A 16,464-nucleotide genomic window follows, 5' to 3' on the forward strand; every position below is an offset into this window, starting at 1 on the left:
TGTCTTGGAGTTAATACTGTGTATTGGCTCCAAGGCAGAAGAATGGTAAGGGTAGGCAATGGGGGTCAAGTGACTTGCCCCGGGTCACACAGCTAGGAAGTGTCTGAGGCTGGATTTGAACCCAAGACCTCCCATCTCTGGGCCTGACTCTCAATCCACTAAGCCACCCAACTTCCCCCATCATGAGTCTTAAGAGGTAGTTGGAGAAGTCACTAGGAATGCAAAGAATAGTAGGCCAGGCCTTCCTAGGTATTCCCTAGGCTTGAGTTGTGCCATTAGCCTGGGAGGGGAGAGACCATCTATTACAGAACAAAAAATGGAGGTAAAGATTCTAGGAAAAATATAAACAGCCTTAGGAACCCAGAACACATGAATCAACCTGGGTCTGCTATGCTCAGTCCCTGAAAGAGGTGCAGCTAGGGGAAGATTGATTTGCTGTTGGCAAGGGCTGGCAATATCAAAGTCCTTAATGAAAATGGAATGCTGCTCTCTCAGTTACAGACACACACAGAGAAGTGGTTACCTATGTGTTGCAAGCATGGGCATTCTAGGTACTAAGTATTAGTCCCAAGGCAGAAGGGTGGTAAGGTCTAGGTAGTTGGGTTTAAGTGACTTACCCAGGGTCACACAGCTAGGAAGTGTCTGAGGTTGAATTTGAACCCAAGACATCCTGTCTCTGGGCCTTTCTCTCTACCCACTGAACCACCTAGCTCCCCTTCCTAGACCTTTTCTTTAGCTAACAGGAGCCAGTGTCTCCATGCCTTCAAGATCTTGAGCCTGGGACTGGGTTCTTATCCAATGAAAATATATCTATCTACATTCACCAGAGCCTAACATATGGCACATAGTAGGCACTTAAAATGTTTGGTGATGGCCTGACTTAGGCTTATTTAAGAATATATATTATATATATAACTTATATAAGAATATATAAGTTCTATATATTGGTATCATACTTCCATATGAATAGACAGCACAATGGAAGGATCATAGGATTTTAAGTCAAAAGACATGGGCTTCTCAAATCCTGGAGAAGCTGTGTCACAGGACCCCACTGGGTCTGTTCCCACAGCCTCTGAAGTCTGTGATATGTTGAGGCGCAGTCTTTAACATCTGCTCTTATTATCACCTAGCAAGCCCAACATCTGGGATTGTGGAGCAGCCCAGCCTCCTGTAGCCTGAGCTGGTTCCCTTCACCATACACAGCATCCCTCTCCATTCCCTGGGCTAAACCGCCATCCCTACACTAGCTCAATACAGTGAAGAGCTGAGCAGCCCCAGCCTGATGACTGGGTGAGTGAAGGGGGACCATAGGATCGAGACTTAGGGAGAGGGGAGGACACTAGATGGAAGCCAGCCAATCTGACTCCCCCTCATTTTGCAAATGAAGAAATAGAGGCTCAGAGAAGTAAGTGATATGACCAAGATCACAGTTAGTAAGTGACCAAGTCAAGGTTCAAGCACAGATCTTCTGACTCTAAAAAAGCCAGTTCCCCCTCAGAATGTGCTTTGATTAGCTTTCTGCTTATTTCAAGACATGGACCATCACCCTTCCTGGAGGGAACCCAGGAGATACATTTTTGCCCATATCTTGACATGGAGAATAGGTATTGGAAGAGTATATACAATTCTCTAGAAACATATCATCCTGCCCTAAGAGATTAGAGACCTTGTGACTATGCTACCAAGCCATGAGGAGTGGCAAGAGGGAAGGAGGGGGGGGGGGAGAGAGAGAGAGAGAGAGAGAGAGAGAGAGAGAGAGAGAGAGAGAGAGAGAGAGACAGATTCAGAGAGACAAAGAAAGACAGAAGCAGAGAGAAAGACAGAGACAGAGAAAGATGGAGGAAAAGACAGAAGAGAGACAGAGAGAGAGGGAGAGACAGGAGAGACAGAGACAGAGAGACAGAGTAGGAGTAGGAGGAGAGGGGGAGAGTGATAGGACAAGACACAGACAGACAGACAGACAGACAGACAGAGAGCAAGAGGGAGTGGGAATAGGAAGAGAGGGAGAGAGAAAAGGAATAACAGAAACAAATAGAGATGGGAACTATCATTCTCTATCAATCTGTATTCTTCTCCCCTTGTTGAGTGACAGGGAGCATGATGCTGAATGGGTATTGGTAAAGAATGATCTCTTCCAAGTGAGCCCTCATAGAACTGTGACACTGTGGAGAAGCTGGGTAGCTCAGTGGAATGAGAGCCAGGCCCAGAGATGGGAGGTCCTGAGTTCAAATCTGGCCTTAGACATTTCCTAGTTGTGTGTTCCTGGGCAAGTCACTTGACCCCCATTACCTGGCCCTTACCACTCTTCTGTCTTTAGTATTGGTTTCCATTAGTTTTGGTTCCAAGGCAGAAGGTAAGGGTTTATAAAAACAGAATTGTGACACTGGAAAGCATGACATACAGGCAAGTAGATGCAATGGTGGATACGACCCAGACCTAGAGTCAGGAGAGTGTAAGTTCAAACCTGACCTCAGATAATTAAACTGTATGATCCTGGGCAAGTCATTTAACCTTCGTCCAGCTCAGTTTCCTGTTGTGTACAATAGGGATCTGTAAAATAATAGCACCTAACTCTCAAAGTTATTATGAGGATAAAGTGAAACAATTTTGGTAAAGCACTTTGCAAATGTGAATGTGCTATGCAAATGATAGCTGTTCTCCTGATTACCATTATTGTTAGTGAATAGAGTATTGGACCTAAAAGTCAAGAAGACCCGAATTTAAATGTTGTCTCATATACCTACTAGCTGCATGACCTGAAGTAACTAATGTCATCTTTTCAAGCCTCAGTTTCCTCCTCTATCAAAAGGGTACAATAATAATACTTTGCTGGTCTATTGAGCTAGATGATGGATGAAAACTGGTTTGCAAACCTTAAATGTCAGCTATTGTGATAGTCAATATTATAATAATCATCATTTTTTAAAAACCCTTATCTTCCCTCTTGGAATCAGTACTATGTATTGCATCATAGTCTTTTTTTGGGGGGAACCCTTATCTTTCATCTTAAAATCAATACTATGTATTGGTTCCAAGGCAGAAGAGCGGTAAGGACTAGGCAATGGGGGTCAAGTGACTTGCCCAGGGTCACACAGCTGAGGGCAAATTTGAACCCAGGACCTCCAAATCTAGGCCTGACTTTCAATCCACTGAACCACCCAGCTGCCTCCTATAAACCTCATTAATAGTGGCTCCTTCCTTAATTTCTACTTCGTTTCCTTCCTTTGTCAATAAACCTTTCTTCTGTCTTATTATGAACTGCAGGATATATACTATGGCAGGTGGGAAGTTGGTCTCCATCGTTTTGGGGTTCCTGTACCTGCTGGTTCTCAGGTTTCTGGGCCAGGGGTTGGGACTGAGCTGAGTAAGTGAGAAAGTTCTCCCATGTGTCTGTTTTTTCAAGCAAAGGCTGCTAACTACTGAAGGCGGAGGACAGAGATCAAGGAGAGTGAAGCCACAGTCATAGAGAACGAAAGGAGGATTCCATCCATATTATCTTATTTAACTGTTAAGATCTTGGTTGGGACTGTCTTCCCCTTGGGGTGACCAGGCTTGAAGGCCACTGTTTCCTGCTCTGTGGCAACTAATTCCTTCACAAATTTGCCCTCGACTCCATACCTAAGCTGGATGATGAATCCGGGTTTGGCGTGGACGGTCCACTCACAGTGAGCATTCAGAGGATAACTTTCTAGTAGAATCTGTCCTTTGGGGGCCCGCAGAACTTGGCCACATCCTGGAAAGAGAAAGCAGAAACTGTATAAGGGAACAAGCCATAGGCAAGTAATTTGTAGGAGAGCAGATTAAAATGGGGGAGAGAAGTAGGGTCCTCATCATTCATATTTGTCTAATACTTTGTGGCTTAAAAAGCTCCTTCCTTGGGGACATCTGGGTGACTAAGTGGATTTAGAGCCAGGTCTAGAGACAGGAGGTCCTGGGTTCAAATATGACCTCACATACTTCCTAGCTATGTGACCCTGGGCAAGTCACTTAACCCCCACTGCCTAGCCTTTACCACTCTTCTGCCTTGGACCAATACATAGTATTGATTCTAAAACAGAAGGTAAGGCTAAAACAAAACAAAACAAAACAAAACTCCTCTCTTGCAATGTCACTGAGAAATAGGCAGTGCAAAAATTAAGAACCTTTTTGAACCTGTTTCCATGTCTAAAAGATGGGAGTGAATGACTTGTCCAAAGTCATAGACAGAGCTAGTAAATGGGATCCTATGATTCGAAGCTATAATCTTAAAATTTAATACAGTCCTCTTGTTTTACAGATAAGGGAACTAATTAAGGAGGGTAAGTAACTTGACCAAAGTCATCCAGCTACTAAGGGGAAGATTTAGATATATTTTTTCAACATACTTTTAAGTTTAATCTGCATTATTAACATTTTTCTCCATCACTTTTTTAAAGGACATCACTCCACGTCCTTACCTCCTGTCTTAGAATCAATACAAATATAGGTTCCAAGGCAGAAGAGCAGTGAGGGCTAGGCAGTTAGGGTTGAGTGGCTTGCCCAGGATGGCACAGCTAGGATGGATCTGAGGCCAGATTCAAACCCAGAACCTCCCCTCTCCAAACCTGGCTTTCTATCCACAGACCCACCTAGCCACCCTTCTCCATCACTTTCTCAAAACCAATCCATAGACAAAACAATAAATCAAACCCTGATTTATATTTACCAAATTGTGAGATGTAAATGCTAACGATGAAAATTTACCAATATGCTGGAATGGGTTCAAGATGGCCCCAGCATGCCCCGATTGAAGTTGTCCCAAGGATGCTTTCCAAGAACTACAGAAAATGAGCTTACCTCCTAGTAAAATTAGTTATTTTATCCAACTATGCAACAGTTCTCAGTACATTAAATATAAAAGACTAATAGCAAGATAGAGACTTATTGGAGAACTGTTTTCACTTGAAGCCCATTCAAAGAAGTGAAAGGAAGGAGAACTGATAATAGCTATTTCTATTTCTATAGTACTTGAAAGTCCTCAGAGCAGTTGGCCTTCATTATCCTAGAGTGGTTAGAGCACCAGATCTGGAATAATAAAGTAATAAAGACAATTTTACATCCTGCCTCAGATAGTTCCTAGCTTGATCAAATACTTCAAACTGTTTAGCTGCCAAAGCCTCAATTTATTGTCTGCAAAATGGGAATTAATAACTAGATCTAGAATAATAAAGACAATTTTACATCCTGCCTCAGATAGTTCCTAGCTTGATCAAATACTTCAAACTTTTTAACTGCCAAAGCTTCAACTTCTTTTCTGTAAAATAAAATGGGAATTAATAATACTTCCCTTGAGAGGTTGTCGTGAGCATCAGATGAGATCATGGAGATAAGCTACTTTGCAAATTTTAACGTTCTAGATGTCAGAGAACCTCTGTACTGTGGTAGAGTATATAGAGTGAGTCTGGAAGTCTGGGTTGAAGTCCCATCTGAAATATCCCTGAGCTTTGCACTGTGACTGGCACATAATAGACAGCAAACAAATGTTTGTTGATTGGCTAACAAACTCTTCATGGCTAGTCTGTAAAACGAGGGGGTTGGATCTGATAGGTCCCTTCCAGCTCAAAAGATTTATATGTTGCCTTAAAAAAGCATTTATAGGTTACCTTAAGGCTGACAAAACCCTTTCTATGTGCCATCTCCTTTGGTCTTCCCAAGAATGTTGGGGGAAGGTATGATTATCTCTTGTCTCATGATCTTTTTACAGAAGAGGAGAGCCAGAGAAATAGAATTCTTTGTCCAAAGCCCCACAAAGCTCATGCTAGACTAGAACCCAGATCCCCAAAGTGCTTCCTTGCTCAGGAATGGGATCGGGGTAGTGAGCTTCACTTGGGATTTTGTGAACCAGGCAATACCACCCCGTTCCTCCTCCGATACATGCCCAGAAGAAGCAAGATTTCCCATCCTGGGGGACAGGCTTGAGTGAACCTCCTTATTAAAACCAAAACTCATTTTCATTCCTCTCCCTGGACCAGTCGCATTCATCATTCCTCCCCTGACTGCTGTGAGGCTTGTGAAATGAGATGCCACATGCAGGACAAAGCAAGAAAAATGTTCCTTAGACACGTTTGGCCCCCTTAGAAGCTGGCAGCTCCACCAGAGCCCAAGTCTACAAACTCGAGCTCCCTCTACAAACCTACTAGAAATGGGGACAAGGGAAAAGGGAGTTGGACTTGGAGTCACAGGACCAAGGGTCAAATCCTGGTGCTTCCATTTCCCTCCCATGTAACTTTGGGGAGCCTACTTATCCCTGTGGGCCTCAGTTTCCTCACCTGTAAAATAGGGAGGTTGGGCTAGATGACTTTTGATGTACCCTTTCTGATTGATATTCAGTTTTTCTATGAGTTGTGGATATGTCCTTTTTTGGACCTTCAATATACAAGATTAAATCATCCAGAAACTTCTCTGGTCCCCCAAATTCAGGAATTGTAGAAGGAAGTCCCAGCTGTGCCTCCTTGACAGGGTTGTGCAAGCTTTGCTCAGGTCCAAGGCTACTTTGCAGATTTGGGGACCTCCAGAGTTTCACTATACTGGCCTCCCCCATGTCTAAGGAAATATTGGGGAGTGAATTTCATAGCATCACAGCTTCTGAGATGGAAGAAGTCATCGAGTCTCCTCCCCTCATTCTTTTTTCTTTTTAACTCTTATTTTCTGTCCTAATAACAATTCTAAGGGCAAGGGCTAGTCAAACAGAGTTAAGTGACTTGCTCACAGTCACACAGCTAGGAAGTGCCTGAGGCCAGATTTGAATCCCAGTCCTCCAGACTCCAGAAAAGGTGCTCTATCTACTGGACCACCTAGCTGCCCCCCTCCTTTCATTCTTATAAATTAGTCCCAGAGAACTAACATGACCCATCCACTAAATGATCGTTGTGTTGGTGCCTATTTTATCAAGCACTGTATGAGACGCTGGGGATACAAGGATGAAAAGGAAGCCATCCTGCCATCCTGTGCTTGGAAGGAAGCTTGGACTTCAATTGAGAAGAGGTGGAAAGGCAGAAATCCAGGCACGGGGAACAGACAGGGCAATGGCATGGGATGCTATGTGTGGTGAAAAGCACATATCCTAGTTTAATTGGATTATCCAGTATGTGAGGGAAACAGTCTGAAAAGATGCTGGAGATAGCTTAGGAAGGGTATGAAGAGCCCCACTGGTATATCTGCCTTACTCTAGAGACAAATAGAAGCAGCTCAGATTTGCAGTGGTTATAGCATTGGGCTTAGAATTGGGAAGACTCACTTCCGGAAGTTCAAGTCTGGCCTCAGACATTCACTAGCTGTATGACCCTGGACAAGTCACTTAGCCCTGTTTGCCTCAATTTCCTTATCTGTAAAATGAGCTGGAAAAGGAAACTCCAAATTGGGTCACAGTTAGATATAAACCAAAATGACTGAACAACAAGAGGAGACGATAGATTGTTACTAAATTTTCTTGTGCAGGAGAATGATATGCTCAGATCTATGCTTTAGAAATATTTAATCATGAAGAATGGATTGGAAAGGTAGAGAGAACTGAAGCAAGACCAATTAAGTGGTTATTGTGGAAGACCAAGCAAGAGAGGGTGAGGCAAAGATGTAGATAAAAGTTTGACATCAAGTCCAAAAGTGAATGGGTTGGTGGTTTCCCTTGTCCTGGGAATGTTTAAGAAGAGCCCAGGCAATTATCTATTAAATATGTCATCATAGGGATTGTTTGAAGTATGTGTTGAACTCACTGGTCACTGAGGTCCCTTCCAACTAAATTCTGTGATAGGGCAGAGGCCATGAAAATAGAAAGAAGGGAACAGATGATAGACACCATGGGAGTAGACACTCCAAGATGCGACAAGATCCAAGGTCTCTTGGCTATGGGAGGTGAAGAGGAGTAAGGAGTTGAAGATGACTCCAAGCTGGAGAACCTGGATACGTGGAAGCATGGGATGAGGTGGGGGCAGAGGGGCATTCAAACCTAAGCCCTCTGACTCTAAATCTGGAAGCTACACCTCACCACTGGCCATGCCCATGTCATTAAGATGCAGCCTTGATTCTGGAGCCTACCACAATCCTCCTTCCCACACTGAAGGGGAGGGAAAACCTGGCCCCAGCGTTTGTGGCAGCCTCCAAACAGTCTGAGACAAAGAAGCTACTTCTTGGAAATGTGCTGGATACAAGAGGGTATTGGATGGTATAGACCACGAGGTGTGTGGAGGGGGGCAGATTCACTCAGAAAAACTCCTTTTTATTTTTATTTTGGACAACGGGGCTTCTTTAGTTCTGTTTGTACCCTCCTCCCCTCCTCAAGGGACGGGAAAGGTCAGGAGTCTGGAGAGCCCTGAACATGGAGGGGGAGGGCATACTAACCACCTTTCTGTTGAGAGCCGAACAGTGAAAACAGCCTGTGTGTCCTTGCCAAGGAAGTACCAGTGGCCAACCAAGCAGGTGGTCCTGGGTCTGAAGGGAACTCTTGGATTAGTGCCTTGGAAGGACATGCTCAGATTTACTAATGATCTCTTGCTTTAGAAAGGGAGGAGGCTTGCTGGAGTGAGAAGGACAAGCTCCCCTTGCTCTTACATCCTGTGCACATCCTCTATTCCCAAGGAAGAGGGATAGCCCAACGTCTTCCCTCCCCCATACAAATTAAAAAGTGCTCATCCCAGCTCTCTTTCCAAGACAACTATAAGTGCTGGAAAGTTTCCCGACACAAGTTTACACCCACAGCAGTCAGCAAGATTTCAACTCTCTTCCTTTGGGTGGGAAAAAAGAAGACAGAGAGACACAACACACTTCTGCAGAGTATTTTTACATCTTTCTTCTCAAAAAGAAAATGGAAAAAACTCCCACAACTCCCAGGAATTTTTAAAAAAGAAAATCAGTTAGACTGAGTGGAATTAGAAGAGGAAAGAAAAAGTCAGCCTTATTCCTGGGGTTTTTCCCCGATCTAGGAGTTCCTTCCAGTAAGACATAAAGGAACAAAGTTTGAATTCTACAACCCTGCAAGTCTTGTGGCCATTTTATGTGAAAGGAGAGACGAGCACAAGCATTTATTAAGCACCACTTCCATACACACAAAGACAAAAACTGAGGATACATCCTACTGGGGGTGGAGTAGGGAGTGGAACATGCCATCCATGTCTGGGAAAACTGGATCAGAGTCCTAAGCCATGCTACCACAAGAATGGACACAAAGATAAGGGAGCTGTCCAGGAGCCCTGACTAGCGATCAGTCCTGAGAAAGCCATTAGGAAGGTGGGAAATAGGCAAAAAGCTCCATCCATCCCACACGTCCAGTCCAGTCCAGTCTGTCAAGGAGTGGCATGTCCTCCCCTTCCAGAGACAAGCTAAAATGCCTTACCATGGAGGCCATGAACTTGACTTACCACTGCTAGGAAACGCAAGCTAAAAAAGAGATGCCTACGGAGACAATGGGCAGCCAGATGATGTAGTGGGTAGAGGGCTAGGCTTGAAGGCAGAAGATTCAGCTTCCTGAGTTCAAATATGGCCTTAGATATTTATTAGCTGTGTGACCCTGGACAAGTCAGTAAACCCTGTTTCCCTCAGTTTCCTTATTTGTAAAATGAGCTGGAAAAGGAAATAGCAGACCATTCTAGTATCTTTGCCAGGAAGACTCCAAGTTGGGTCATAAAGGGTTGGACTTGACTGAAATAACTCAACAACAACAGATTATCACCCACTGTTTTACCAGCAGGGTTGTCTAGACCTACAATAAGTTTAGCCATTGAGAAACTAAAATGATGTTTTTTCTCCCCTTTTGAATTTAACCATTTCAACTGAATTGACCTAACAGGCTGACAAAGGTTTTTTTTTTTTGTTTGTTTGTTTTTTAAATAGCATTTTAATGGTTGGGCTCATGGATTGTCACTAGCATAGGTCTAAGTAGAGACATTATCTGGATCTCAAACTCCGATTATTTCAGCAGCTTGAAACATACCTAAGTTTGTGACTTGAGGCAAGTCATTCTTTCAATTTAATTCTATTCAACAAACATTAAGTACTTGCTGTGGAGCAGGCACTGTGCTAGTTTGGTGATTCAAAGATACAAATAAAATAGTCCCTATTCTCAAGGAGCAAAAGAATCGCTCCTTGAGAATAGGGAATTAGAAATTAGAAAATTAGAAATTAGAGTTAGAAATTAGAAAAATTCTTCTAAGAAAATTATAATAATCTTAATAATAATAGTAGCTAGTATTATATAGTGCTCTAATTTTTACAAAGCAGTTTCTGAATATTATAAATAAAATAATATAGATTTAAATATGTTATATTATAAATACATGGTCACATAAATATTATTGCATAAGTAAAAATATTTATGCCCAAACAACTCTGTGAAGTGGGTACTATGATTATTAATAAATTATAAATTAAGGAAACTGAGGGTAAGGGTCACATATCAAGTATCTGAGGCCAGATTTGAATTGAGGGCTTCCTGACTTTAAGTTGATTATACCACTTAGCTACTTCTGACTATTAATAAAAAATAACACTAATAATAGCTAATACTTAAATATTACTCTAAAGTTTACAATGTATTTTACATAGGTAGGCATCCCTTCCATATTGCAGAGTTAGGGACTGGACAAACTGGAAAATCATTGTAAAATTTGTTGGCCCTCTCTCCCTTCATGCCAGAGAAGGTCTAATTTTTTTCTTTTATGGGATATTTATAGTAAAAGAAATTGTGTAACTTATGGTATTAAAAGATAAAATATGTTGATATTATGCAATCCTATACATATATTTCATGCATTTCTGAGTTTCTAAACTTGTTCTGTGTCATCTTCTGGCCTTCACACGTCATCTGTAGCTTCTGGAAAATGCCCCAACCAGTCTTTGAGAGAGGTGCTATTATTATTCCCATTTTGTAAATGAAGAAATTGAATCCTAGAGAGATGAATTAATTTATCCAGGGTCACATAGCTGATAAGTACCTGGGGCAGAATTCAAACTCAGATCTTCTGTGTTCTAAATCTGAGTCTCTATCTAGTTCACAAAACATATAATAAGGGAGCCTAGATTTAGAGTAAGAAGTGACTTGGGGTCACTCCATCTAACTTCCCTCCCCTCATTTTACAAAGGAGGAAAAAGGTCCAGAGAGGCTGTCTTGCTCAAGGTCATATAGGTTGTAAGTAAATGGTGGAGAGACAACATGAACCAAAGTGCTCTACCTTCCAAACCAGATCTGTATCATTCTGCAGCTCAACTTACAAAGATGAGTAAATATAAAGACTATACCACGTAACACATGTAACACATGTCAAGAGGGAGAAAGCTCTAATGAGCAGAAGGAGTGGTGCTTAAGCTTCTCTTTCATGAAATCCATTCTAGATACAGGTGACTGACTACCTGGGCAAAGTTTTGGAGGTAGGAAATGGAATGTTGTAAATCCCAAACTGCTACTTGGCTTATTTAAATGGAAGTAAAAATGAAAATGGAGGAGGAATAATATGAAATAAAACTGAGAAGATGGGCAGGAATTAGATTACTTTCATTAAATGAGCATATTAATTGCCTACTATGTACTTGGTACTAGGCTAAGGGCTTTCCATGCCAGATTGAGATTTTCATATTTTATCCTGGAATAATCACTGACAGTTGGGGACCGGGAAAGTGATATGGTCAGATGTGAGCCTTTTTTAAATTAATTAATTAGCTTGTTTGTTACATTTAAACTCACCATAGAATTCCTAAGAGTTTATCTGTCAAAAGCAGAAACTATATGAACATAAATATAGAACACTTTTATATGAATAAAGTCAGATAATTAAAGAAATTAAATAATTGGAGAAATATTAATTAATATTAGTTATTCATGGGGGCAGAATCAATATAATTAAAATGATCTTAGTGTGTTTAAATTCATATATATAGATTATATAAATAGAATTAAGACAATCCTACCTAAATTAATATATATATTCAATGCCATCCCAACTAAATTACCAAAAAAAGCATTTCTTTGAACTAGGAAAAAATAATAATAAAATTCATTTGGAAAAATAGGAATGCCAAAGGAATTAATGAATGAAATGTAAAAGAAGGAAGTTTAGTACTATCAGATTTTGAACTATATTATAAAGCAGAAGTGATTAAAACTATGTGACACTAAGAAATGGAAAAGTAGATCACTGGAAACAGAACACACATAAAACAAATAGTTGTAAAAGATCCCTGTGTTTGACAAAAGTAAAGATCCAAGTTTTGAAAATAAGAATTCACTATTTAATAAAAATTGTTGGGAGATATGAAAAGCAGTCTGGCAGAAACTAGATATAGACCAACATCTTACACCATTTACCAAGAGAAGATCAAAATGGATGAAGATGTGAGTTTTAGAAATATCGATTTGGAAATATGTTTGAAGTATGATGGTTTGAACAGAGAGAGGAATTAATGGCAGTCATCTATTAAGAAACTATAAAAATAGTTCAGGAAGGAGCTAGTCATCATACCTCCTAGCCTTTCTGACCTCTTCTGGCTCAGACTGCTTAGAACTCATCAGGAGTGGTGGGGTGGAAAGAATGCTCTTCCCCCATTTCCTTTTTCCTTGACTAGAATGTTTAACTATTATTCAGTTTGAAGGAGATGGCATTTACAGCTCTGCTTCCTCTGATGAGATGGAATACCACCAGACCTTAATGTCTGCCTCGCTTCTAGAGTCTGTAGTCCCCCAATATTGTCATCTTTACTCTAATACTCTAAGCATCATCCATCCCACTGCTGCGCCCTTAGGACTTTGCTCTGCTGCCTCCCTTTTTAAATGTCGCCTCCCTCAATGATTTGGTGAGCTCCTGGAGAGTAAAGATTGGTTAGTTATTTTTTCTTCTTTTTTTTTCCCCTTTTGTAGCCCTAATGCTCAGCACAGTGCTCAGTACATAATAAGCGCTTAATACATGTTTTTTTCATTCAATTCCAGTAGAGATTGTGGGAGTGTCAAGAGAACAGATATGAGCAATGTAGAAACATAATTGTTAAGTGTGGGTGACTAATTAGCTAGGGAGGGCAAGGGAAGAGTCAAGGGGGACTCCATGGGGGTGAGCCCAGGAGGCTGAATGGAGAGAATGAAGTGGGGAGGAAGGGTGGGCTCAGGAAGAAACAATCAATGAAGACTGCCTCTGCCATCTGCCCCAGGGCAATGGACCATGGAATCCCACCCAATTAACAGGCACTTTCTAAATCTAGGAGACTGCTAGAATTGTTTAATAATTCCCAGATATCAAAGGGATTTAGCACATACATACATGATGCTAATTGCTGTTCTGGAGAAATTTCTTCCTATATACACATATTTATGTATATGTATGTATATACAAAAACACATACATTTGAATGAATAAAAATGAATGACTGAAAATATGTACTGGAGATATAAAATATGTACTGAAGATATAAAAAGGAAAAATATACACATATAATATATACTGGAGATACAAAATGTACTGGAGATATAAAAAGGAAAAATATACACATATAATACCCACATATATACACAATACATGTTTATACATATATTGTGTGTATATATGCACACACATATATTGTGTGCATATGTATGCACACACACATATGTGTGTATATATATATACATATATACATATATATGATCTTTTAAGTTCACAATCTCCTTCCCTCTGGTAATTTCATTTTCTTTCTTTCCTTCTTTTTTCTTTCTTCCTTCTTTTTTCTTTCCTTCTTTCTTCTTTCTTTTTTCTTTCTTCCTTCCTTCCTTCCTTCCTTTCTATCTTTCTCTCTCTCTCTCTCTTTCTCTCTCAGCCTGGAATCAGGAAAATCTAAGTCCAAATCTAGCCTATAACACTTTCTACTTGCACTTACCCTCTGTTTGCCTTAGTTTCCTCATCTGTAAAAATGAGAATAATAATAGCACTTGCCTCCTAAGATTGCTGTGATACTCAAATGAAGTATTTGAAAAGAACAAAGCACAATGCCTCCTACCTAGCAGCACTTCATAAATGCTTATTATATTTCTATTGTCTACCTAGTCATTGATATATATATATATATATATATGTACATATATATCCACATATATAGGAAAGGAGCATGAACACATACACACATGCACAAACACATAGATATGCACATAATCCTATCTTGTTCTCCTTGTCATCTGAGAAGGACATCCAAGTTCAAGAACCCATTTCAAACCTCATTCTTTTCCTCAGTCTCACCAGGAAAGCCCCCAGCAACCCAGATGGATGGGAATGGAGGCCCTCATGTCTCCTAGGCCAGGGCCCCAGAGCAAACTAAGCCATTGGAGTTTCCACAGCCTCCCTAAGGAATTTATGGACCAATTAAACTTCAGTTCCACTGTCCCTGGTCTCTTTCTGTGTCTCTGTTTCTCTCTGTTTCTCTGTCCCTGTCTCTATCTGTGTGTCACTTTCTCTCTATCTCCTCATTCCTATCATTCTTGGCTTTAATTTCTGGAGTTGGCTATATCAACCCTCTCTCTGCTTCATGTTCAGACTCCATAAATATTTTTAGACATTGGTCATAGAACCCTCTTCCAGATCCTTAGTCATCTTTTGGAACAATGGACAAATCTCTCCTCATAAATCCTGAATCATTTGTGGGCTGATTTCTGGGTCTTGTGGGTCCCTGAAGGACCCCAAGAATCAGAGATAGCTCAATATTATGCTAGAGGTGTGGTTTCTTGTATCTATTGCCCTCTCACTTGATCTTCATTTCCTTAGGGAGGAGAAAAAATTTGGTATGAGGTCCAAGTAAAATAAGTGTAGAAGTATCTCTTTATTTTTCTAGTTCAAGAATTTTTAAGAGGAAGTCATGGACTTGACTTTAGAATTCAGCCCTTATCCCTCTCTTGGATTTTCTGAGATTTTGCATGGCATTGAAATATTCTATCACTTGACTGATGTTTTCTTGGGTTACACAGCATGACCTGAAGATCAAAAGGGAAGTCCTAATCTTCCTCTAAAAATATGAAACCCACCATAGCAGCTATGATCCAGTATCATCGACAAACTTTATTCAACAAAATCCACCATGAAACAATCTGCTTTGGTGGTAGAATGGCCTGAATTAGCAAATAGGTTGTTGTCTGATTATTATAATCTCAGAAACATGGCCACCACTAGTAGGAACAGGCACAGATTTGACCAAAGTGCTTACTGTATTTTGTGTCTTTGATTTCCTTGGTGAGCTACCCTGCTCCTTCTCACATCCTACCTCCTTTTGACTCCATCACAGTGCTTCCCCACCAACCTTATCAAAAACTCCTTAGCTAACAAGTTTTTAAAGGGCTTAATAAACTCATCTCCTACTTCTAGGAGCATTTGTCGGAATGAGCAAACATTTCATGAGTTTTAGTTTCATAAGATGTAAGGGATTTTAGAAATAATCTCCCCCATCCCCCTCATTTAGGGATGATGAAACCAGTGCCCAAAGGGGTTTCAATTTACTAAAAATCACAAGGAGAGTAAGAAGAAGATCCAGAAGAGGAAGTTAAGTCTATTGATTCTGTTAGATTTAAATTAACATCCAATAACTACAGTTTATTTTATAAAGTTTATTATATTTTATAGTTTATTAATAATCACTTGAAGTAGAAAGAAAATAAACTAAAAGAAGTACAAGTTTAAACCTAATTATCTAACAAAAATAAGACCACGTGAGTAAGTTCTCCTGACTGCCCAAAACCCGCTTCTGCTGCTGCAATCAGGGGAAAAGAGAGAGAGGAGCAGGGTCACACACACAAACTTTATCTGCAAAATGGAAGGAATGAGAATGAATGTGAGATGCTGGGATTTAGAGTTCTGGGAAGCAGATCCTAATTATGCAATTCAAAATCAAGTTATCTTTGTGTATCAAGATTGCAAGGAAGAAGATTTTATACACACACACATATATATATATATATATATATATATATAGAGAGAGAGAGAGAGAGAGAGAGAGAGAGAGAGAAACAGACAGACAGACAGACAGACAGACAGAAACAGAGACAGAGACAGAGACAGAGTCAGAGAGACATTAGGGAACAACAAGTAGGTCACCACCTTCTCTTCTAACTTATAAGGTTTTTCTCTGGGTAGCCAAATAGGAGTTCTCATAATAAAAAGGAAGACAGCCATTTGGAATGTTTTCTGGATGGGATTGGTGGCATAATCCTATAGTCCTTCTACCAGAGGCTGGTAAATTTCTTGAGTTTAGCAGTTCTGAACTGTAGTGAACTAAATGTTTTGAGTGTCTGCACTAAGCCCAGTGCCAATATGGGAAGCCCCCAGGAGCTGGGGCCACCAGGCTACCTAAGAATCAAACCAGGTTAGAAATGGAGCAGGTTAAATCTTCCATGATAATCAGAAGTGGGGTTAAGATGGCCACTGCATTTATAGCCTGTGGAAGGAAGGAAGGAAGGAAGGAAGGAAGGAAGGAAGGAAGGAAGGAAGGAAGGAAGGAAGGAAGGAGCAAAGA

The 16,464-nt window shown here is 40.6% G+C and overlaps 1 protein-coding gene across 1 annotated transcript in view; it reads right to left on the minus strand.

Moving 5' to 3' along the window:
• The window catches only part of PAMR1 (peptidase domain containing associated with muscle regeneration 1), a 73,866-nt gene that overhangs the window by 48,054 nt on the left and 9,348 nt on the right, over positions 1–16,464 (minus strand). Inside the window, exon 3 of the mRNA XM_044681852.1 lies at positions 3,622–3,736. Within this exon, the coding sequence (XP_044537787.1) occupies positions 3,622–3,736 (115 nt within the window). The remainder of the gene's footprint in view (positions 1–3,621; positions 3,737–16,464) is intronic.

The sequence above is a fragment of the Gracilinanus agilis genome, chromosome 6 (genome assembly GCF_016433145.1).
Source record: "Gracilinanus agilis isolate LMUSP501 chromosome 6, AgileGrace, whole genome shotgun sequence".
Lineage (NCBI taxonomy): Eukaryota > Metazoa > Chordata > Mammalia > Didelphimorphia > Didelphidae > Gracilinanus > Gracilinanus agilis.